The sequence below is a fragment of the Vespa mandarinia genome, chromosome 11, assembly GCF_050613455.1.
Source record: "Vespa mandarinia isolate Hongniang chromosome 11, ASM5061345v1, whole genome shotgun sequence".
NCBI lineage: Eukaryota > Metazoa > Arthropoda > Insecta > Hymenoptera > Vespidae > Vespa > Vespa mandarinia.
Genome location: NC_140820.1, coordinates 5,366,673 through 5,390,000, shown reverse-complemented (window position 1 = coordinate 5,390,000; position 23,328 = coordinate 5,366,673). Strand labels below are relative to the sequence as shown.

At 30.6% G+C, this 23,328-nt stretch overlaps 1 protein-coding gene across 4 annotated transcripts in view; it reads left to right on the top strand.

Moving 5' to 3' along the window:
• kon (chondroitin sulfate proteoglycan 4-like protein) overlaps positions 1–23,328 on the top strand; it is an 82,385-nt gene that overhangs the window by 34,123 nt on the left and 24,934 nt on the right. For all 4 annotated transcript variants that reach the window (XM_035866037.2, XM_085660061.1, XM_035866038.2 and 1 more), the window contains one exon: positions 10,198–10,414. In XM_035866037.2, coding sequence (XP_035721930.1) covers positions 10,198–10,414 — 217 coding nt within the window. The remainder of the gene's footprint in view (positions 1–10,197; positions 10,415–23,328) is intronic.

Below are 23,328 nucleotides of genomic sequence, written 5' to 3'. Positions count from 1 at the left end.
AATAATAATAATAACTAACACATCGTGACGGATCAAATATTTTCTTGACACTTGTAATATTTTCTATATATCACTTCTGGATAACTATACAGAAACATATCCAACAATATCGAAAAATTTTATAGTTGTAAATGATTAAACGGATGAATAAATCGACGTGATAAAATTATGTTGAAAATAACGAAATTATATTATAGTTAATTGTTAATAATCCTAATGAAAAAATTTTTTTCTCTAACAACGATATACATATATAATACAATAATATAATCTATTAATTTCGTTTAATAAAAATAACATTATCCTTTGTGTTTTTTGTTTTTCTTTTTTTTTTTTTTTTTTTTTTTGTTTCTCTTTTTTTTTCTTTTTTTTCTCGTTAGTACCAAAAAAAATATCATAGTTAAGACATCGAAATAAATTCGAAACAAGTGATGGTCTTTGTTTCGCGAAATCGTCCTCCGGGTCAGATTTTCACTAGGGTGCACCGCGAAAGGATTAAATAACGAAGCGCCCTGGGCAAGAGTTACGTAATCTCGCACGCGAACGAGACGCAATTCAAACATTTGCCTTTGTTTCTATTGCGGCGTTATACCGTGAGGTATACCACAAGGATTTTCACCTCGCACAGGATCACACTCGATCCAGATTCGAACTTTGGTTAATCGCGTTTCTGCGTACGTACTGAGATACAATATCCATTTTATCCTTCAAATCAATATCTTTTATATTATCTCATACCGATAGATAATATTATCGTACAAATAGACCATTAGAATTATAATAATTCCGATTGAACGATATCAGATATCAATTATAAAAATTATATATTTTATCTCGTTTATTCGTTCCTTTTACTCTTTCATTATCGTATCTTTAATATTAATTAAAAAATCAAGATATCTGAAAAAAAAATATAAGATAATATAAAAAGAAAAAAAAAGAAACAAAAAAAACAAGACAAAAAAATAATAAGATTATCTCATTCGTTTCTATATATTTATTGTATATAAGTATTTTTTTTTAATTATTTATAGTATCTTATTTCTTATATAAGATACTATAAAAAATTAATTAAAATGTATTATTATATATTTTAATATCGTCGAAATTATTACTTTATGATATGTTAATTATCGTCAATAGTCTGTATCGTTGTTATTGTCGTCATTATTGTTTTTATTTTACATTATAATTTCTATCATTATTATTTCTCACAAACTGAATCGCGATATCGTCGATGAAAAGATACTCATGAAAATTATCGCGTTTTTATTAAATCAAAAGTTAATCGTCTAACAGTATCGCTATTATATTATATTACTTTCGGTCATATCCTTTAAATAACTTTTTTAATAGGATACGAATTACTATCTTTTTAAATCAAATTTTCTTTGTTGATATAACATAGAAATTCTTTAACTTAATACTTCAAGTCTATCGCTAATTAGATTTAAAGTCGAGACGCCATAATGAAAGTCGGCGAATGAGTTATACCGTGTAATATAATTTTAATTTATTTCGATAGATCAATTCGTTATATTATCAGAATGAAACATAGAATGAAACTTTTCAATGTCAATTAGTTTCTTTTTATCTTTTTTCTATAGATTAAAAGGAAGTGATGAAAATGTTACAATGCCTTAAAAAATCGATCATGAATATGGGATTTAATCGAATACAATGACATCGTACGTGAATAGATAAAATGAATATGATCTTATCGTTCAAAAAGGAAAAAAAAAAATCTTACAAAAAATTCGTTTAACTGTTATAACTTACGCTATTTTCTTGGCTTCGTAAAAAGAGAAAAAAAGAAATAAAAAAGAAAAAAAAAAAAGAATTGAAAAGGGGAAGAAAAATAAAAAAACACGAATCTAATTTGTCTTTCGAGATAATTTCGTGGCAGCTACGTCGATTACACTAGGGAGTCGTACAACAACACGTTCACGATCCTTTTGTATTTTCATAAAGCCGTGTGAACGTCCACCGAGGTCGCAAACTATAAATCGAGCGTAAAGCGAATCGTGCAACTCGAATTTATGTAAGTACGTAGGTATGTACATACGTACATATGTATGCATGTATGTATGTATATGTATGTATATACGAACGTTAAGAAACAATAATAAAGCTTTACCGAGATATAATTTCATACAATATATTTCCTTTTTTTAATTAACTTTTCCGTTTTATTTAAATAAAATTAAAATTCTAAAGAAATTAAGATAAACATTAAATTTCATTTTTTTTTTTTTGAAATTTTTAGAACGATACATATCTATTATGACGATAAGGATATATCCACTGTCAAAATTGATTTAATCAATGATTTATATATATATATATAAGACAATGTTGCTTATTTATGAAACAAATATTCTCTTAGGTACATTTATTCCCCTGTGTGACTACATAAAATTTATACCATAGGGCCTTAACTTGCTTAAAGTAATTTCATTTTTGGAAAAGATACTATTTCTCTCCCCTACCATACTTCGCTTATAAAATTTTACATAAACGTCGGCGTATTACCATATAACCATCAAATTTGTGTATATTAATATTTACATATATTATATTTACATTCAGTAATATTTAATAATTACAAAATGTCATTTTCTTTACTTTATATATATACTTTATATATATATATATATATATATATATATATATATATTAATTTATATCGTGCACAATTTATTTATCGCAAATCCCGATACGCTTTTAAAATGCATTAAATTGCATAAATATAATTAAGAAATTTATTTTCTAAATTTACATATATATATATATATATATATATATATAAATTTACATATATATATATATATATATATATATATAAAGAAAAAAAAATATAACGAAACCATAAAAATAAAGAAGAGAAAGAAAAAGAAAGAAAATAAACCCAGACCAAGCCAGATGAGAAGCAACTCCCTCGGCAACACAATTACGTCTTCTTTTTGCTATATACATACGTACATACTAGCAATAAATTCACCCTATCGCAAGATTGAACATTAATAGCTCTGCTTCGTTCTTTCATGAATACGTGACGACCGTAGTGTATCGTGACTCGGGAATAATAATCATTTTTACAAGAACGTATAAATATGATGGAGAGAGGTGGGAGAGGGTGGAGTAATAATCGGAGTGGGAGAACAATGTGAAGGGCTGGGGGGTTGGTGGCGGTGTCACTGGGGGGGAGGAGGGCGTTCGGGGAAGGAGGATGTAGCCAATATAGAAACAAAATTCAGCGGACCGTTATATTCGAGTTGACGCAGACCAAATTGAATACAATCAACGCAAACAGCATCCTGGTGGCTCCCCACCTTCTCCCCTCTCTTCTCTCGCTCTCTCTCTCTCTCTCTGTTTCTCTCTCTCTTTTACTCTTCCTTTAGCAACCCCCTCGGTACTCTCAAACCGAGGGAACTTCCCTCTTTCCGTTTTCGCGAACGAGAGTACGATGTGCCTGGCGACCAGCTCGAAATTCAATTTACATATTCATGACAATTCATTTGAACCCCATGCTACAACATGGCCTTCTTTCGGGGGTCTTATTAATTCCTGCCCGGGCCTTGCTAAATTCTCCGAGTGAGGAAAATAAAGAATAAAGACAAACGAAATCTCTCTCTTTCTCTCTCTCTCTCTCATTCACTCCTTCATTCTCTCTCGCTCTTTCTCTCTTTCTTTCTCTCTCTCATTCACTCCTTCATTCTCTCTCGCTCTTTCTCTCTCTCTCTCTCTCTCTCTCTCTATCTCTATCTATCTATCTATCTTTTTCTTCTAACCCCGCGAAAAATTCATTTTCGACTCCGACCACTCCCTCCCGACTTTACTTCTCTCTTTCCCATTCCCTCCTCTGCCCTACCATCCTAGAACTACCCCTCCCCCCGCTCCTCCCAAAACATGTAAATAAGCTCCGACGATTTTTTAATAACGCGCTCGACACACTTTCAACCCTCCTTGAAAACGACCGAAAGAAATTCCTAAATAAGATGATAAGACTTTTTGCTCGACGTTCATGATATTCACTCGGTATAGTTCGCGTCGCATTCGTTTTGACAAAAGAAAAAAGAAAAAAATAATCTCATATTTTTTTTTCTTCTCTTTTTTTTTTCCGCCCCCCTTCTGATTCAAACTCCTTTCCCTACACCGACACAGTTATATCTTATAATTCATTTTTATACGCAAACCCAAACGATTCATTTGTCTTCATTAAAATTATTTTATTATCCGATTATAAAACGTTAGAATAGAAATTATAATCTAAGGCTGATTTATAAAGTAATTTATAAAACGTTGAAATGATAATGATGATGATGATGATGATGATGATGATGATGATGATAATGATGACATTTAAAAGACTAAATATATTATAGTTCGTAAATACGTACCGTTAGATTATTAATGTTTTTTGACGTAAATATTGTGACAATGAAATGAATAATTTAGCTCATTGTACGCGAGATAGGAAAAGATTCATTCGATCGGTTAATAGTGTCGATCTATTAAACAATTTTGTGGTATAACAAAAAAAAAAAAAAAAAAAAGAAAAAAGTAACGAGAAGAAGAACAAAGAAAGAAAAAATAAAGGAAGAAGAAGAGAGATGACGAAAAAGAATATTATTTCTTTGAAATCGAAAGAAAATATTTTGAAAAAAATTTGTTACGTTATTAAAACTTGGTTAATAATTAAACTTCATAAATCTGAGTAATACTAATGACGGTCTATTTATTACTTCACATAGAGGAAACGTTCAGAAGATTAAGTACAAACAGTTATAGTACATGTTATGCTCTTCGCTCGAATATTTAAACGAAAAAGTAGTGAAGAGAATTGAACGTGTTCTGTCTCTTTCTTTTTCTCTATCTCTTTATCTCTCTCTCCCTCTCTCTCTCTCTCTCTCTCTCTCTCTCTCTCTCTCTCTCTCTCTCTCTCTCTCTCTCTCTACCTTTTAACCTCCCTGCAGCCATTCGTTGTAACTCGAAAACGTTTCCCGATAATTTCTCGCGTATAGCATATTACACACGATCGTGCATATTCGTGCGGTTTAAATTCTTCGCTTTCGGGGACACTCGAGAATCTATTTATGCACTCGGTACGCTTTAACACTGCACTAGATACGCCTCGACGGTGGTAAGGAAATTTTAAAAGTACATCCTTCTTTATCGTAAAGTCAGCTGTTTTTATACTCTCGAGAGTAAAAACGCGAACGTTCGATTCGATTTAAAAAATGAAAAAGAAAGAAAGAAAAAAAAAAAAGAAAGAAAGAAAGAAAGAAAAAAACAAGAAGTATAATAATAAATAAATAAATAAATAAATGATATACTCATCGACGATAGATACAAATTTTTTTAGAAAATATTCTTGAAAATCTGTCGATTCTTTTATGAAACCCCCATAACCATAGTTTTCTAACGTTTTTCTTATGAAATTTATCCGGATATTTTTTCACTTCATTTTTCACATCAAGACAGGAAACTACCCCTCATTATTTTATATATCGAAGTTTATCAGTGACGTGATGGTAATGGGGAGTGGTGGTTTCAGGAAGGGAGGAGGGCGAAAAAGGGAAGCAAAAAAAAAAAAAAAGAAAAAAAAAAGGAAATGATGAGAATTGTATTTAACAAAATTTTTTCGTCCAAAAAAAGGATCACGCTGTTGAATTTTCCTTTTCTGTTTTTTTCTTTTTTTATCTTCTCCATTCTCTCCCTTTTTTGTGTTCAAATTTTTCATAAATATGACACGCGGAGAAGAGAAGAAAATGAAACCGAAAAAAAAGAGAAAGAAAAAAGAAAACAAGAAAGAGGAAAAAAGATATATATATATATATAAAAAAGTCCAACATTTTACGAGGAATCGTCCAATAGAGCTCGTATATATGTGTGTGTGTGTATGTATGTATATATGTATATATGTATGTATGTACATACATTCTCAATATTATGTAGTAGCTTCGTGGGTCGTAGGAAACGAAATGCTTGGCATAGATTTTGCTTAACGGAAGCACCACCAGATACGGGCAAATATTCGAGGCTTATGACGCAGATATATTTGATAAAAGAGAAATCGATAAAAATATGCGCGTACCTTAGGGGTTATACCTCGGCATCATCGACTTCTTCTTATCGACGTCTCACAATGAAAATTCCCTAGATGCACAAATATTCTTACGCACACTTTTACATGAGAACTTGCGAAAATGTAAAATGCTACTCGCGATTGTATTAACATTATAAACGATCCTTCATGCGTTCCATAAAAATTCCATGCTGAAGTGAACAGAATTTTTATAGTCAATAAAAAGAGGGTAAAAGACAGAGAGAAAGAGAAAAAGACAGAGAAATAGAGAGAGAGAGAGAGAGAGAGAGAGAGGGAGAGAGAGATAGTTGAACTATAATACACAAAAGAATATCTTTTATAAATTATCACAAAATGTTTATATCTTTTAACGATGTCTCCTTTTTCTTTTTAGTTTTCTTCTTTTTTTTCTATTTTTTTTTCTGTTCTTCCCCTCAAGGTTCACAACAATTATATAATTCGATTAATGTTATCGTATAAGCTGAAAATATTGATATAAATTTAAGATAAATATCGATAATAATAAAATAACTTATTTGAAAGAAAGAATTATTTCTTACGATTATTTTAATTTATTATTATAAAATAACAGAGAGAGAGAGAGAGAGAGAGAGTGAGAGAGAGAGAGAGAAATGTTTCGTGTAATTAATTTAAATTAAAATATACACACCTATATATAATATATATATATATATTATGTATATATATACAAGTAAATATCAAGACTAAAAATGTATCGGTGATATTGTAAGAGACACATTTGAAGATAGACAGAGAAAATAGAGAAACAACAAGAAAAGATGCTGACTCAAGGAAAGCTCTTCGTATTATCGCGTTGGCGTTTTGTCGGAAAATATTTCAACGATTTTGCTAGACTCATGTAAACGTTCCTATCCCTTATATCGACTTGTGTGTACATATATATATATATATATATATATATATATATACACGTTCATATGTATACATGTGTGTGTGTGTGTATACGTGTATGTGTATTATATGTACCTATTTACTTCGTATAGTATATGAGAGGGTCGTCTTACAAGCATCGACATGTTGTAGTATCAAATTAATCCTATGTAACATAACTCGATTGTCATTTAGGACAATAAACGAGCCATCAACATATTAAATAATATCACGATATAAATCAACTTATATAGATGTACATATATCTAAAATAATTATTCTCGCGGCAATAATAATTCGTTATTTTTAAATCTTTCTTTATTTATCATTTTTAACTATCACATGCGCAAACATATTTCGTGTAATATTTTTCTTTATTTATTTTTTCTTTTTTTGTTAATCGAAAAAATCCAAAGTATCCGTTAAGAAAAAAAAGACAGGGGAAAAAAAAAAGAATGTTTCTATCTTCTAATATTCGTACGATAAGAATTTCGTTAGGCTCGAAAATTAGAGATTTATTATATACGAAAAAACAATAAATAAATAAATAAATAAATAATAATAATAAGAATAATAAGATTTGAATCCGTCAGAACGATGAAAAAAGCTTCTTTTTCTTGCTCTTTTTTTTTCTTATTATCTTCTTTCTTTTCTCTCTCTCTCTCTCTCTCTCTCTCTCTTTCTGGAATAAAAATGAACAAACGAACGAACAAACGAACGAACGAAGCTTCAACCGTTTTATGAAGGATCGGGTTAGTTCTTTGTATGGATATCGCGTGGCGATATTGCGCATGCATAAAGTGGAACTTAGTTAGCATTCGTTTATGTAAAACGCTCATCCAATGGCCTCCGATACTTATCCGAGCTCGAACGAAAAAGCCAAATTAGTTGGCTTTTTCCCCCGTTCCCCTCAATGAAATCACTTAAAAACTTGTGCCGAAGTGAATGGGAAGGATCAAAAAAAAAAAAAAAAAAAAAAAGAAAAGAAAAGAAAAAGGAAAAGAAAAAAGAAGAAGAAAGAAAGAAAGAAAGAAACAAAGAAAAACGGGAAAAGGAAAGAAAAAAATGAAATGATAGAGAGAGAGAGAGAGAGAGAGAGAGAGAGAGAAGAAGAAGTGAGAAGAGAAAGAGAATAAAGGGAAAAAGAAAATTAAAAATGTTAATTCCCTTGGAAGGTTGCCCTGCCGATGCGATGAGAGGATTACCGAAGCGTAACAGAGAGTTCGAAAGGAAAAGAAATCTCTGTCGCGACCTCGAACGTCCTCTTCTGGAAGTTTCAACGACGATAAGCCGATTTTAGAAGCCGGTCAATTTGAACTGCAAATTGGGTCGTTCCTAGATCGACGTCACACATTCACACTTAAAACGTTGAACGTCAAAGATAATTACGGTGTCGAAAGAAAGAGAATGAGAGAGATAGAGAGAGAGAGAGAGAGAGAGAGACAGAGAGAGAGAGAGAGAGAGAGAGGGAGAGAGAGAAAGGGAGAAGGAGAAGAGAGAAAGAGAGAGAACAAGAGAGTGATAGAGAGGACAAGAGAAAGAGGGAGAAAGAGAGAGAGATAGATAGATAGATAGATAGATAGAAGGAACAAGTGGAACACGACAACTATTCGCAAGTTCGACTTCGCAAAGTTTGACTTTGAGTCTCCCATCGACGAAGGCAATTTAAATCTCTAGCTAGACCTAGATCTAAAGCTAAAGAGTTAGATCTAAGGATGGCTAACTTTCTAACTAACTCAAAAATCGTCGTAAAAATTCTTTAACTTGGTCAAGTAATACGCTATTCTAAAACGTTTCCCTTTTCCTTCGTCCCCGTTCCACACCCTCCCACCCCATTCAGCCCCTTCTACTTCGCTCGACGAAAGATAGCGGTTAAATCGTCTTATGTAAGACGTTAAAGAAAATCCATTAACAGTAACAACGCGGATTCTACTGAACTCTTGAACAACTCGTTATTTCCTTTTACGCTTATGCACAGCTATCCTCTATCCAGGAATTTAAAAAACTTGCAAGACTACCAAAAAGAACAACTTTTAAAAGTCGACGTACTTACCTATCTCAATCCTCTCTCTTTCTCTCTCTCTTTCTCTTTCTCTGTGTCTCTCTCTTTCTCTCTCTCTCTTTCTCTCTCTCTCTCTCTCTCTCTCTCTCTCTGTCTCTCTTTCTCTTGCTATTTTTTCTGAAGTTTTTATTTATATATTATACGATATATATAGTGTTTAAATATTTTTTTTTTTTTTATGGGAGAGGAAAATATTTTTAATAGAGAGAAATATATGAGCCAAAAGTGTCTCTCTCTCTTTCTCTCTTTCTCTCTTTCTCTCTTTCTCTCTTTCTCTCTTTCTCTCTTTCTCTTTTGGTCTTAAACTTTCGTTTATACCACTTCTTCCTCTTTTTCTTTTTCATTTACTTTTTCTTCCTTTCTTTTTTCTTTTTTTTTTTTTTTTTTATATCGCATTTATATCAGATTACGTAGTATATAGTGTCCAAACATTTTATTGCAATATGTTTAATAAATTAAAATGGATCGTTGGACTTTCTCTATCTCTTTTAAACTTCACATTTATGTACTCTTTCTTTTTTTGAACTTCTACCTTACATCATATCGTATATAATAATTAAACATTTCTTCTCTTTTCTTTTCCTTTCTTGTCTTTTCTTTTCTTTTTTTTTTTCTTCTTTGCAATTTCTTAACACATAAAAGTTGGATCAAGCGTCTTTTTCTCTTCCTCTCTCTCTCTCTCCCCCTCTCTTTCTCTCTCTCCTTTAAAGCTCCTTTACTTACTTTTTATATTTCTACGTTTAAATTACACCATATTCATATATTGTATATAATATAATAAAAATTGTTGTTTACAACTTTTAATGAAAAAAAGAAAAAAAGAAGAAAAGAATAAACAAGAAAATGTATCATATGAATCTTTTTCTCTTTCTTTTGAAGTTCATTTATTTACTCTTTTTTTTTTCTTTTCTTTTTTTCACTTTGACATTACATCATACATATAAAGTATTTAAACTATAATTAGAGAAAGGATATTGTTAAAATATTTCTCAATTTTTTTTAAGTCAAAAAAGAAATTGATAGATAAACAGAGAGAGAGAGAAAGAGAGAGAGAGAGAAAAAGAAAGAAAATTTGTTTTCTTGGTGAATATACATTTAATATTAAAACTAACCATTTAATTTATCTGTTTTATAGGACACACCGACTATTTACGCGGATGTATGGCTGACATAATCTACAATGGTGCAAGAGTAATAGAATACACTAGATCTAGAAGGGGCCAATCCGATGCCACCGCAGTAACATGGGGATGTTCACCGGAATTCGACGCCACATGGAGCACGGAAGTAAGCTTTGTCGAGGATGGTGCCTTCACGGCGATTCCACAAGCTATACCACGTTCCGGATCTAGGTAAGTAATATTAAATATTATTCTTTTTTTTTTTCTTCATTTTTTACCTTCTTTACAATTTTTCAAATCGAATCGTAGTTTCTATAAAAATTTCTCTTAAAAGAAATATATACAAGTTTAAATAAAAAATTTAAATATAAAAATTTCTATTAAAAAAAAAAAAAAAAGAAAAAAAAAATTTCTTATTACGATGTTAAGTCATAGAGAGAGAGAGAGAGACAGAGAGAGAGAGAGAGAGAGAGAGAGAGAGAGAGAGAGAGAAAAGAAAAGAAAAAATACACAATCTAATGTGTCTCTGTAAGTAAAATTTAAAAGAAGAAAATTTAAATGAAAGACGAGAGAGAAGAAAAAAAATCAGATCGACTCATAGATAAATATTATTATTACAAATGGAATATATTACATTGAGAAATAATATGAAAAATAATCTTTATTTCTTATTTGCATCGCTTAATTATTCACAAAATTAATATGTGATAAAAAGACGAAATGAAAATTTCTCAGTATAGCGTGTGATAATATAATTAAAGTTTCGTGTTTCTAAATAATATTGCATATACAACGAATAATATAGTTTATATTCTATATCATATATTTCATATTTCATATTCAAATTTCTTTTACAAAATTAAACGTATTTGTTATATTTTAAAAAAGATTTCTATAAAAAAAAAAAAAAAAAATAAATAAATAAATAAATAAATAAATAAAATATACAAATTCCTTGTCACGATGTTGTCATTAGAAAAAGAAAGAAGAAAAAAAAAGTACATAGGAAATTCGTTCGTTCACATTGATCTTAGAACTTAGAAAATGTATTTTATAAACTTGAAACTTTAAATCAAACGAAAGATCATAGTTAAGCTCGAAATAATTCAAAAATCATTTGCAAAAACGGAATTACTTGTCTAGACGAGAAGCGAAAAGAAAAAGATCAATATTAAATCAACGAATAGAGAAAGACGACAACATCGAGTTTCCCTTTGACGTATAAAATCACGCCCTTTCAAAGTTAGAAGCTATCGCGCTTAACCTTCGCTCGCTCTTCAAACCTTTATGCTCTTTACCACTTCAACAGAACATTTAACTCCTTCTTCTTCTTCTCTTTTTTGTTGCTCTTTTTTTTTTTTTTTTTTTTCTTTACCGAAGCAGATCAACATGTACCTCTTCGAAAAGGTATTTTAATTCGAGACGTGTTTTGTGAGAATGAGAGAAAGAGAGAAAGAAAGAGAAAGAGAAAGAGAAAGCTATAAAACGTGATCTAAAAAAAGGGAGAAGTAAGAAGAAAAGAAAGAAAGAAAGAAAGAGAGAAAAAAAAGGAGAAGTGAAAAGAAAAAAAAGAGAAGAAAGAAAGAAAGAAAGAAAGAAAGAAAGAAAGAAAAAGAAGGAAAAAAAAAAGAGGGAGAAGTTCATCGTTAGTTTGTAAAAGATTTGCGCAAAGGAAGAATGTCACCAACTAAAGCAAATGCTTTCTTTATAACGAAGGGAGTCCCAGCTATGGGTGCTATGTTATTTTCTATCTCTCTCTTTCTTACACTACGTATTTTTTCTATCTCTCTCTCTCTTACACTACGTATGTATATGCATGCATATACATTTTTCTTTTTTCTTTTTCTTTTTTGTTTATCTTCTTCTTCTTCTTCTTCTTCTTATCTTCATCTCTCTCATATACATTTTTCTCTCTCTCCCTCTTTATCTATCTATCTATATATCTATCTATCTCTCTCTATCTCTCTGTAAGGTCATCTTCCATTGAATGCATCAAGAGAATGTATACTATAGTTCTTCTCTCTTTCCAACCAAGTAACAAACTTCAATATTACCATCTACGAATGTTTCACGAGTATCTTCTATATAGATCCTGTTGTTCTCGAGTACGTGGTCAATCATGATGGCACGTGTAGATTATAATAAGCAGAATGAGGACATTGAAATTTCTATAAGATCGAATCAAAATAGAAATAGAGAAAGAGAGAAAGAGAAAGATATATATATATATATAGAGAGAGAGAGAGAGAGAAAGAGAGATAGTAAGATGAAAACAATACGTGAATGTAGAAATTCATGTTAACGAAATATACTCAATATTAACATAGAGAAGAAAATATTTATACGTGCGTTGATTTCAATGGTCTCCTATACTATAATGTAAATTAAAGGGCATTTCATTTACGTTGAAATCGCTAGAAATTCGTTTTATTAACGAATACGTGTATACACATACAAATATATATATATACATATATATATATATACATATATATATATATATATAAATATATATGAGTTTTCTTTGTATATGCGTGTGTTTATGTATGCGTGTATGCGTATGTACGTGTAGCCGTAATACGTATTCGGGTCAGAGAAACCCTTTCATATTACACTCCTGGTATCTTCTCTTCGCATAGCTTTTAACGACGAAGCTTTCCCAGGCAAATGTCGTTAAACCGTCTCGGAAAGCTCGAAACAACTGCCACAATCGTGTTACGAACATTTCAGGATCCTCTGATACTCTTAACGTTGTCTCGTGTTCCGCCAATGAAAAACTCTTTGATTCAACAAAGACTTTTTGATCGACTCTTTGATAAGAGAATATCGTTTCTCTCTTTTTGTCTCTCCTTCTCTTTCTCTTTCTCACTCTCTCTCTCTCTCTCTCTCTCTCTCTCACTCTCTCTCTGTAATTAATTCTATTGAAAAATGTAATAGCCATAAAACGAATGAATCGACGTATCTTATTCTCTCATCCCCCTTTTTTTCTACTTCGTCGAGTGAAATTATTCGATATTGGAATTGTAGAAGCGAATAGGAACGTAACGTATGTACGAAAAAGGAAGCACCTACCGTATCGTTCAAACTCAAGAAAAAGAAAGAGAAAGAGAAAGATAAAGATAAAGAGAGAAAGAGAGAGAGAGAGAGAGAGAGAGAGAGAAAGAGGAGAGAGAGATAGATGGGAAAAGACATAGAAAGGAGAAAGAAAGGGAGATGAACATTTTATGGAGTCGATATGAACACTTTCCTCCTCCTTTCCTAATGGATAGACCAAAATGTTCCTTTCCGGAATAAATGTGAGAGTCATGGTAATCGTCCACCAAATTCTACCATTGGGATATATTTATTTGGCCCATTCGCGCGTTCTTCCTTCCTTCCGTATGTATAATCTAGTAGCAGAGAACAAAGAGATAAAAATAAAGAAAAGGAAACGAAAGAAACGGAGCCGAGCAATCCAACAGCGACCACTACCACTACCATCATCACTATCACTATACCACCACTCAACATCACCATCAACATTATCAATAGAAGCACCAACGGCAACAATATCACTAACACCATTATTCCTATCACGACTGCTATTCAATGGATTTTGATGTATGTATATATATATATATATATATATATATATATATGTATGTATGTATGTATGTTACGCATGAGGATTCTTTAAAAGGAAAAAAAAAGAAGAAAGAAAAAAAAGAGCGGGAAAAAAAAGGAAAAAAAAGAAAGAAAAAGAAGAATAGACAGAATAAAAAATAAATGAAGATGAAAAAAAAGGGAAAAGTAAATAAATAAATGAACGGAAAAAGTCAGGAATAAAGTGAGTTTTACGGGTTTCCGCTTATATGTAAATACTGACAATTTATTGCCTTTGCGGACAACCATAGAGGCCGCGATAATAATATGGCGACACTCTTGGCTTTTCTTTATAAGATGACTTACGGGCTGCAATATTTACCCGAAAGAAACACAATCTCGTTCATGCGCTAATGAAGAAACTTTAGAATTTACAACGAGCTATTTATCTCTCTTTTTCTCTCTCTTTTTTTCTTTCTTCCTTTCTTTCTCTCTCTTTCTCTCTCTTTCTCTCTCTCTCTCTCTCTCTCTCTCTCTCTCTCCATCTCTCTCTCCCTCTTTCTCTTTCTGTCTGCTGTGTGATTTCGTCGTTATGATCGTTTCGATGAAAACTGAGAAGGTTTTGATAAAAAGTCGATAAAGGTGAAGAAATAACAACGAATCATAGGCCGGAAATTATTTTAAGCAGAGGAAGACAAAAAGAAAAAGAGAGAGAAAGAGAGGGAGGAAAAAAGAGAAAGAGAGAGAGAGAGAGAGAGAGAGAGAGAGAGAGAGAGTGAGGGAGTGATTATATAAAGGTTCAAGATTACTCGGCAAACATTTTACTATGCTATGATAAAACGTGAAGAAACAATATTGGATCGAGGTGATTGTATGTATATAAAAAAAATTCTTATATAACAACTATTATTATATTAGTTTTTAATTATTAACTGATAGTTAATCTATTTTTTTTTCCTTCTTTCATTTTTCTTTCTTTTTTTCTTTTTTCTATTTTCATAAGTCTCAATCAATTCTAAAACATAAGATTGCATTTTAACGTTTAAAGGCGATATTTAAGATATAAATTATAAATGAATTTTAATTTCAGAAAGAAAAAAATATTCAAATTCACGTATCCATAGTTTCATTCGAAACGTATCGATAAAAATTAAATGATATTAAACTAGTAAAATTTTAACTCGTCGTTTATATATCATACATAGAAATTGTAATGTTTTGTATTATTAATAACGCAACGATCGAAATCTCGTTTAATTTGAGTCAATTTAAAAATTCAATTCAATTGTAATTTGTAATTGAATATATTCCTTTTATTCGATTGAAAGTGAATTTTTATTTGTTAAACATTTACGATTTCGTCAACTATAATTTTTTTTTTTTCCGAAAAAAAGAGAAGAGCCGATAAAACTTTTTTTAATGAAATTACTTAATAATTAAAATTTGTCATCATATAATAATAATAATAATAATAATAATAATAATAATAATAATAATAATAATAATAATAATAATAATAATAATAATAATAATAATAATAATAATAATATTAATAATAATAATGATATACGTTCAGAGAAACATTGAAAGATTCGAATCTTTTGGAAAATATTCGAAACATTTTAGTCGAATTTCCTATTGGACTTAACGACTTCTCGGATGATTATTAACTATTTTGGATCAATTAGGAGAGACGAGGCGCTATTTCTCGCGGGTTTGGTATGGTAAAACGATACGATCGTTGCTAATTCGTAGGCGAATTATAGGGAAACGCATGTGGCATTAATACAGCAATACCGTTGAATCTCGCAATACCGAACGTATACCATTCAGCGTATAGCGTCAATCATAATAGACGATCGTACGATCGAAATATATGTGTACAAGATCAGAATGATTCATTCGTACTGTAGTGCAAGTTTAAGCGGTTTATCATCAAAATTTATTTTCGAATAAATAAAACTAACTTCGATTGATAATAAGAACAACTTCAAATGATATATGATGATATATATGATGATTATATGTAGATACATTAATATATATATATATGTATAATATATGATATATAATATAGATAATATAATATATATAGATTAATTAGTTATTGTTAAAAAGAAATAATATATATATAAAAGAAGGGATTATTGTTTTGAATACTTTTTTCAACTTGTATATTCGTCCAAATCAATTTCATTACGATTTTTAATTAATATCACAATATTTATGAAATAAATTTATTCCAGATGAAAGTATAATTTATTCTAAAAAGAAAGGATTGTATAATATATGATTAAAAAAAAAAAAAAAAAAGAAAAGAAAAAGGAACTAGTTAATAATTTTAAACAAATCTTATTTTGTTATTTAGATATACGGATCGGTGTAAACATGATTACGAGAGCATTAGAGAGAAGATTATAATTATATCGGGAATATTTCCAAAATAAATTAATTATAATTATAATTAATATTAAATCCTTCACAATTAATTCCGTATCTAAACTGTTATCCGAATGTTATCGTATAAAATTAATTAAATTCATATAAACATTACAAATATAATTACAAAGGTTTATATTTGTCAAAATATTATCATTATTATTATTATTATTATTATTATTATTATTATTATTATTATTATTATTATTATTATTATTATTATTATTATTATTATTATTATTATTATTATTATTATTATTATTTAAAAAAAAAAAAATTTGAATGCAAAGAAATGACGATAGATGACTACACTCGATATATTTTCTTTAACAAAAGAAAAGAATAAGAAATAATACATGAAAATATAAGAACTCGAGATCGAATCTATCTTCTTTTAGGCATCGATAACGTGGAAAAGGAATATTTCTGTTTTTCTATAAACGTTTCGTTTCACAATTTCCTTCCTAGCCTTAGTTCCCATCCAACCAAATCTATTTTCTTCGTAGGTGGTATACATAACACGCGACATCGGTAACAGAACGCGTTCACAATTCGATTCCATTTCTTCGAAAATACGGGAACCTTGAGATTTCCTCGATTTAAGCGAATTCTCTTTAGACTGTGAAGGAATCTAAACTCTCAGGTGTGCACGATGACAACGAGGAGCGAGGACGAAGGCGAGAACGAGAACGAAAACGAAGACGAAAACGAAAACGAGGACGAGAACGAGAACGAGGATGAGAACGTGAACGAGGCTTCTCAGAGGCAAAATATTTTCTCCTTGGGAATCTTTCTTCAGTTTGGCGAATCGATTCGATTTATTAGAGGTCGCATTGACAGAATCCTTGTCACGCTTCACCAGTCTCACCTAGTCTTATTCTTATTCTTATTCTTATTCTTATTCTTATTCTTATTCTTATTCTTATTCTTATTCTTATTCTTATACTTATTCATTTTCATCTTCCTCTTAGTCTTCTTCTTCTTCTTCTTCTTCTTCTTCTTCTTCTTCTTCTTCTTCTTCTTCTTCTTCTTCTTCTTCTTCTTCTTCTTCTTCTTCTTCCTCTTCTTTTTTATTCTTTTCATTTTTTTTTGTTATTTTTTTTTTTTCGTTTTATTTTTTATTCTTTTTATTATTTTTATTATTATTCTTTTTCTTCCTTTTTTCTTCTCGATTTTTTCTTCATTTTCTTTTTTTTTATCTCTCTTCCCCCCTGTCCAACATTCCACTCGTCGATTTCTCAGATTTCTTAAATCTCAGAGCATGTCACGGATGCTTCGCATTTTCGCGCATTGCTCGACGCGTGCCACCTGTATCGACGCCCATGGGAGAGAATGCATAACAGCAGCCATTCATTCCTTCTCGTCGTCTCTATGTCATCCTCTTTCTTTCTCTCTCTCTCTCTCTCTCTCTCTCTATATATATATATATATATATATATATATATATATATATATATATCCTTTTATTCTCTCTTAACTTTTTTACCTATCCTTTTATAGGTTTTATGTTATGCCCAATGGTAAATTCGATGGAAATTAATCCATTCATATAAATTATAATCATTTATTAATAATTAATATTATAATATATAACGGCAAGAAAATATATATATATATATAAATCTATCGAATGAAACAATATGAAATAATTAATTATTCTTCTAATTGTTGTACGTTATCGATCATGTTAAATAATAAATGATTGAAATGATGAATTCATAGAATAGAATGAAATTGAAAATAACTTCTATACGGTCGGAAGTGATTCGCTTTGAAAATAATTATTGGATATGTTATCTCTTTGGAAAAAAAAAAAATAATATAAAAAAGAAAAAGAGAGAGAAGGAAGGGAGAGAAAACAATGTTGAAAAAGATAGAAGAAAACATGAGACCACGAAGTAATTCAACAAACATGAACTTTTCCACAGTGGAGCTACAAAACGTGATATCTTCATCATTGCAACTCTTTACGGAGTCGGACTTTCTGAAGGAGTTTCAAGAGCCAACAAGTTAACTATAAGAAGTTGTACAAACTTCATAGCGATACGATCATATTCGGTGCCATAAATTTTGTTGTTACATTGCACGTGTCGGTTGCCTTTACGAAGAAAGTTGCAGATTACCTAGGTAGTTACGTAAACGATCGAAGCTGCTTACGTTTCGTCGTTGCTCGCGTTCCTCTTCGTAAGAGCCAATAGAAACGACCGGTGAACAAGCTTTTGAAGATGTTAACTTTAACGAGAAAGGAAATATATATATATATATACGGTGACATCTGTGAGATCGTATCTATAATATCATTGGAATATGAATTTCAATGATACTATTGGATCTATCCTTGAATTTATTCTATGAATAACATAAGTTCCTTTTCAAGAAAAATTATTCGAATATTATTTGACATTCGTTTCTTCAACTATCGTAATTTATTAAATAATATTATTTTTATATTATTTAATACGAGTCAGTGATTAGAATCAGAAAAAAGAATTAATTAAATTATCAATTGTTTAATAAATTTATTCATCTGTATGAATTTAAAGTAACGTGGACGAAGACATAACTTATTCATTTAATTAAATATGTATTTATTATTATTATTAATATTATTAATATTATTATCATTATTATTACAGTAATACAATTAAAATTTATTATTCTTATTGCTTAAGGTGAACATGTAATATGAATAATAGAATCGATTAAATTTTTGATTTAGAATACAGATAATATCGATAATGACGTGAATAAAAAAAAATTCATTTTTATTATTATTATTATTATTATTATTATTATTATTATTATTATTATTATTATTATTATTATTATTATTATTATTATTAATATTATTATTATCATTATAATAATAAAATAAATTCGGATGGAAATAATGGTAGTACGGGAATCCATGAATCACGAAATAAAAAGAAAAAAGAAAGAAAGAAAGAAAGAAAGAAAAAAGAAGAAAAGAAACAAGACAGTAAAGTGTTATATGTGCCACTTATTCACCCTTTTTTCACAAGTGGCAGCTGATCGGAAAAGCCGGTAAAGTGCGAAATAAATTCTCTGATCGAAGCATAGATCTTCTCGTTCATTTTTAATCGCGCTCGAATGACACCGGGCTCGTTCTACTGTACTTCCTCCTTTTTTTTCTTTATTGTTTATTTATTCGTTTTCCCTTCTTTTATTTATTATCGTTATTTCTTTTATCATTTGTCTTTTTGTCTTTTTGTCTTTTTTCTTTTTTCTTTTTTCTTCTTTTTTCATATTTTAAGAAAAAAAAACGAACGACAAAAGCTCCAACTTTTTTCTTCGTTCTTTTTATTCTCACGTGAATATGAAAAAGACAAAGAGAAAGAAAAAGAGAGAGAGAGAGAGAGAGAGAGAGAGAGAAAGAGAAAATGAAGATTATCGTTAGGTAATATTAGCTTTTCCCATACTCTATTATCAAGGAAGTTTATTAAAAAGAAAATCACTTTGTTTATCAACGAGCACGAATCGCTAGATATATTGTATATACGTATACGTATACGTTATACTAAAGAGTGTATATGAGATGTGGATATATATATATATATATATATATATATATATGTACATAAGTAGATTATTATTAGAACAATTTTAAAGAAGAAAAAAAAGTAATATTGATTGAAAAATGGTTATAATGATACGATATAATGTTTAAGGTAATTTCATTAATATAATGCTGATAATATCGAAAAGTATAATCATTAATAATATAACGTAAAATAGGAACTTACAAGTCAAATTATATCTAATATAATAAAAATAATGAGGAGAGAGTAAGGAAGAAAGAGAGAGAGAGAGAGAGAGAGAGAGAGAGAGAGAGAGAGAGAGAGAGGGAGAGAGATAGAGACAGAGAGATAGAAAGACAGACAGAGATAGATTAATAGGTAGATAGATAGAAAGAGAGAGAGAGAGAGAGAAAGAGAGAAGAGAGAGAAACGAATATTTTAATCATATTTATCTTATCCAATCTCACGATCGTCGAGATTACGGTAGATACTATCTCGAATAATTTCAACGAGTTTAGTCTATCCTTGGAAACTATTCGTAATTAAAGTTTGCGTAGGTTCTATCAAGGTGAACTGCGCTTGAAAACGTGACGAAAGATATCAAGTAAATGCATTCGTTATCGCGTATATTATCACACGTAAGAATATTGACCAAGGAAACGAATCGATAAGGGAGAAAAAAAAAATTGCATGTAAAAAGTAAACCATGAATTTTACTTAGGTTTGTAAAATACAAGATAAACAAATTAAAAACTTATAGAAATATATATATACTTAATTTAATATATAATAATATTATATTTCTGTATATATACACATACATACATACATATATATATATATATATATATATATGTATGACAGCAATCTACTTATATTTGCTTTCTTGTCTTCAAGAAGAAACATCCTAATACACGTCAATATGTCCAGCTTATAAAGGTATTGGACAGAAAATCGACAACAGAGTCCAATGATGAAAAGGAAACGAGAAGTCTTTCTTTTCTTCTTTCCTGTATCTCGCAGGAGGAAGTAGAACAGTCTCCCGTTTTACTTCCCACTGAAAGCGTCCTGAACACGGCGAGTTGACACGAATGGAACCATATTCAACTTCCGGGAATGCATTCACTAGTAGGAATTTCTATCTAGATATTTTCGATCGAACGCGTTTTCTACGGAAAGCTACAGGGTACGAAAAGAGTGAGAGATAGATATAGAGAGATAGAAAGGGAGAGAAAGAGAGAGAGAGATTCTCTAAGAAATAAATACATTTCTCGATTTCGTTTCGACAGAAAATGGGAAAGATGAGAATGCAAAGAGATTCTCTCTCTCTCTCTCTCTCTCTCTCTCTCTTTTCTTCTCATACACTGTCTGTTTATTGCAAAAGCAAGAAATTCTCTTTCTCAGGGATCGTTTACATCGTTCGTAAGAGACGTACTCGACTGAAGTTTCTGTCTTTCGAAAGAAGAAGAAAAAAAAACTGAGGAAGAGTAGAGGAAAAAATCTCTCTCTCTCTCTCTCTCTCTCTCTGTCTTTGTCTCTGTCTCTCTTTCCCTTTCTCTTTCTCCCTTTAACAGGCCATTCGTATCCAAGCACTTGGATGCAATTTCAAAAGTTTTTGCATAACCAGCCTGAATCATATGAAAGAAAAGAAAAGTAAAGAAAAGAAAAGAGAGAGAAAGTATGTGTGTGTGTGTGCGCGTGTGGTTTTGTGCATATGAGAGAGAAAGAAAGAAAGAAAGAGAAACGGGATGAAAAATAGAAAGAAAGAAAGAAAAGACGTTGTCGCGGAACAGAAGCAACCACTTTGTATTCGCACGATACTTATAAAGAATATACATAGAGAAGAAAGATGAGAGAGTCGAGCCGAATACAAGAGTCCTGTTTTTTTTTCTTTCCCCTTTGCTTTTCGTTTTCTTCTTTTTTATTTTTGTTTTTTATTTTCCTTCTGCCTTTTTCTACTTTTCTTTTTTTTTCTTTCTTCCTCTTCTTCTTCTTCTTCTTCTTCTTCTTTTTCTTCTTCTACCTTCTCTTTTTGCAGGAGAAACTTTAGCTTAGCGCGAATAGAAACCATGTTTGCCTTTTCTAAAGTACGAGTATATATCCTTTTTCCTTATCTCAAGGACTCTGCCGACAGAGTGGAAACCAACGTGGCGCCACCACATGGCCACAGTAGACGACGATCCTTTGTGTTTCTCTAAATTAAAAAGCACGCCAGGAGATTCTTAATTCAGTGCTTACTGTAGACCACCGCTATCGTATCCATGCGTTCACGAAACACGACCCCTTTCACCCCTTTACCGCTAACATCCTCCCACCGACACCGTCCCCCACCTTCCGTCGCCTTAACACCGTTGAAAATAAATGTACGCTTAGAGATACCTGTTGCTACGGCGAACAACGCCGGACGTAACAACTATAAATACCCTCCACGAAGAAGAAGAAGAAGAAGAAGGAGAAGAAGAAGAAGAAGAAGGAGAAGAAAGAAGAAGAAGAGGTGGAGGAAAAGCAGGATGTAAAAGAGGAAACGCGCGGTTGAAAAAGATTTTTCCCGCCATTTCCGTACCCTCTTCTTCGTTCATTCGCCGCCATCTTTTTCGAGAGATATCACGTGAATGAAAAGCTACGCTACAAAACTCCTGCCGTATCCGTTTTGAAACGAGTCACACAAGTGTATATGCGTGTGTGTGTATGTGTGTGTATATTATATTATATATATACACACACACACGCATACACACACACAATGCTCTCCGTTATCGAGATTCCTTTCTGCCATCTTGTTTCTTTTTCTATTCGATTCCACGATCGGTTGACGAAAGGAATTTCTTTCTTTTACTTCTTTTTTTTCTTCTTTCTTTTTTGTTATTCTTACGCGATGATAGAAAAGTTATATCGTATCTGGATAAAAGAAGGAATGTTATTTTTTGTTGAAAGGGGAATAAAAAGAACGGAAATGAAGATTTTCTTTTTTTTTTTTCTTTTTTTCTTCTTTTTTAAATCAAGACTTCGAAATATAATATTGATTTATTGACCGAAACGAAACATATAATTTTCGAACATCTTCGTTCTTTTCCGATTAAAATTCTCTTTGAGAAATTTTTTTTCTCTTATCATTTTAACAAATTATAACTTTAATTCCGAGTTTAAATAAACTACAACAGTTAATGATTATTAATAATTACGATTGGTTTTTACGTTACTCGAGTATTAACTTTTATACGAAAGAAATGATGAATTTTATAGATACAATAAAAAATAAAAAAAAAAAGAAAAAAGAAAGAAAAGAAAGAAAATAAGAAATCCTGAAAGAATAAGAAAAAAAACATTCTTCGAAACTTCTGCTCGTATAATTACATCATAATAGGATAGCATAATTTAATTAGATTACAGTGAAAAAGGAAGAAATAAAAAGAGTAAAAATAGTTTCAAGAGATTACAATTCTTACGATAGTTTGTTTTAAATCAATCCTCTTTCTCTCTCTCTCTCTCTCTCTCTCTCTCTCTCTCTCTCTCTCTCTCTCTCTCTATTTCTTTCTCTTTTTCTTTTTTGTACTAATTATTTTCAGGACGAAGTTATACTCGTAT